General features: G+C 44.6%; 1 protein-coding gene across 1 annotated transcript in view; it reads left to right on the top strand.

The window, feature by feature from the left end:
• Positions 1 to 34: 34 nt before the first annotated feature.
• Positions 35 to 2,634, top strand: part of PPTG_04307 (hypothetical protein) — a gene marked incomplete at both ends in the record, with an annotated part of 4,795 nt that continues 2,195 nt past the window's right edge. Inside the window, 7 exons of the mRNA XM_008898195.1 lie at positions 35 to 198; positions 272 to 467; positions 546 to 705; positions 784 to 1,073; positions 1,146 to 1,189; positions 1,232 to 1,471; positions 1,534 to 2,592. Coding sequence (XP_008896443.1) covers positions 35 to 198; positions 272 to 467; positions 546 to 705; positions 784 to 1,073; positions 1,146 to 1,189; positions 1,232 to 1,471; positions 1,534 to 2,592 — 2,153 coding nt within the window. The remainder of the gene's footprint in view (positions 199 to 271; positions 468 to 545; positions 706 to 783; positions 1,074 to 1,145; positions 1,190 to 1,231; positions 1,472 to 1,533; positions 2,593 to 2,634) is intronic.

Here is a 2,634-nt window from a genome sequence, read left to right as displayed (position 1 = left end):
TCGAAGAAGCAAACATCTTGAAGAGATCGACTCGATGAACAACGACGGGGACAAAATTGTAAACGTAGTCCCTCCGTTCGCACCAAAGACAACAATTTCGTCGTGGCGTGATTTCGAAAAGCAGTTCACGGAGTACATGGAGAAGAATAATTTAAAGTTTCGCGTGCGGAGTTCAGAAAGAACGGAATCATACAACAAGTATGAGTGTTAATATGTTATTATCTGTATAAAAGTATTGACGGAGCTCCGCTGTGTTTTTATTTGGTTTTAGAACGCACCAAGACCAAATACCTGTCACATTCGAGTACTCGCAAAGGATCTATCGGTGCACTCACGGTGTTTCCCAAAAATCGAGGTCCAAGGGGCATCTCAATCGCAAGCAGCGGTACTGCAAATGCTCGGCGCGACTAACGGTAATTGTTTGTCGCGTTTTGGGCAACCACTACGAAATTGTGCTTCGGAACCAGGTTTGGTCACTAATGTTATGATTATTATTATGTCTATGTAATTACGATGCTAATATCTATTAACTTCTGCTGTTTCAGAACCATACCCACTCACATTCCAACAGCGAAACCCAAGCTTCGAGTTACTTGACAACAGCTACGCTGCCACTCGACAATCAAAATCTTGAGGGTGTGAAGACATTGACTGATGCACGTGTTTCTTCGACTCACATCACCAATTTCCTGAACGACCGCATTGGTTAGTAACTTTGTTTCGGACGCCTTTGATATTATTCAATCTTATCGGTATATATTATGATAATCTAACGTTGTACAGGCTGCAAAGTGACGCCACAGCAAACCAGAAACCTTATCCGAATTATCATGGGCCAAGATTCAGCTCAAGATAGAATGAAGGACTTGCTTCATGCTCTTCGACAGCTGGACGGCAGCGACGTGCTCGTCATCCAAGACCAGTTGGATATCACGTGTGGTGTGATCATGCAGACGAAGGTACAGAAGATGATGTTCGATCGGTGGGGGGAAAACTTGACGATGGACTTCACTCACTCTACAAACAACCTCGGCTACCATTTGGGTGAGTATGCTAAAGCAACCATATTGATTGTACGGTAACCCTTAACGCGACTTTGAATCTTATTACAACCGTAATATGATTATAATTGTTTTGTTTTGTAGGAAGTTTGGTCGTCACTACGTGTACGGGCAGAGGTTTCCCTGTAGTAGACTTCATGTGCCTGAACGAGAAACGCAGTCACGATTAGTTCGATCTTGAAATATTTCAAGGAAAAGAATCCGGAATGGAAAGACGTCAAGAGCGTGGTGATCGACAAAGATTTCTTGGAATGGCAGGTTCTCGAGCAGACCTTTCCAAACGCACAAATTGTATTGTGTCAGTTTCATGCTACAACCTACTGGAAAAAGGTGGTGAAACGTAAAGAATTCCGACTGAGGGTTGCTGATAGAGAAGATTTACTCGATTTGATGACGAAGTTGCTCTACTGGTACGTTTACTGTGAAAAAATATCTACACACTAATAACTAACTATTCTATTCTCTGCGATAGTCGAACGCAGGACGCGTATCAATCCGGCTATTATGCGCTGAAGGAAAACTGCAGAGCCGCAAGGAAAAGCGCGTTCTTCGCCTATTTCAAGAAAAACTGGCATTCCTGTCGCATTATGTGGTCGAACTACACACGTGGGAAACACTTTACTGCTGGGAATACGACCACTAACAGGATCGAGTCTAACTGGAAATACTTGAAGATGCTTCTCGGGCTCAAGACAAGAATTGACAAGACATTGGCGGGCTTACTCCAGCACCAGATGATTATTACGCGTCAGATCGTATCTGCAATTGAGAAGCAGCATTCATCATCTCGATTGCCGAAGACTGTGCCTTCATTCTTGCGAGCGGTGGCAAGGAGGCTTTCACCGTACATGTTGGAGAAAGTGAAAAATGAATGGGAGGGATTCGTGAATGGGAAGGAAAGAACAACTTGCATGCATGAAAAACCAGTTTCGAAATGGAAAGTTTATTATTCACACCAAGTTTACGAGTGCGACGACGTGGATTGGACATGCACGTGCCTATTCTACTCAAGCCACCACTTGCCGTGCTATCATCTGATGCATGTAGTGAGCGAGGGCCATGGATTCCAGATACTACCTGGTATTTCAGTCCATGAGCGCTGGAGTGCTTTTGAAGCGCTAGACGTCAAGGATGAACTGACTTCTGCGGCCAACGCCCTACAACCTATTGTGAACATGTCAAAGTTAAAGTTGCCGAAGCGCATAAGGTTGCCGGACAGTAGTGACCAATCAGCTGAGGAACGGAAGTCGCACACGTCGTCAGATGATAAGAGAGAAGTTGTGTATATTCGACTACGCCGGGATGAACGTGCCAAACAAGTTGTGCTTACGTCAGCTGAAAAATATTCATACGCGAAGGCGATGTTAGATCCACTGCTCAAGCATCTCTCCGAGTTGTCCACTGCTGATTTCTATCAGGAGCTTAAAGCTTGGAAAGAGACTGTGGAAGTTGGGTTGAGCAGGAGGGAGGCTGCTACTGCTAACACTAGGGACATTGGCGACAACGATGATGATGAGGCCGAAGCTGAGCTGTACTCGTTTCTAGATCCTCCTTTTGATCTGTCTACAACTAA

This window comes from Phytophthora parasitica (genome assembly GCF_000247585.1).
Source record: "Phytophthora parasitica INRA-310 unplaced genomic scaffold supercont2.6, whole genome shotgun sequence".
NCBI lineage: Eukaryota > Oomycota > Peronosporomycetes > Peronosporales > Peronosporaceae > Phytophthora > Phytophthora nicotianae.
Note: the sequence above shows the minus strand (reverse complement) of the source record. Positions and strands in the feature narration are given on the sequence as shown.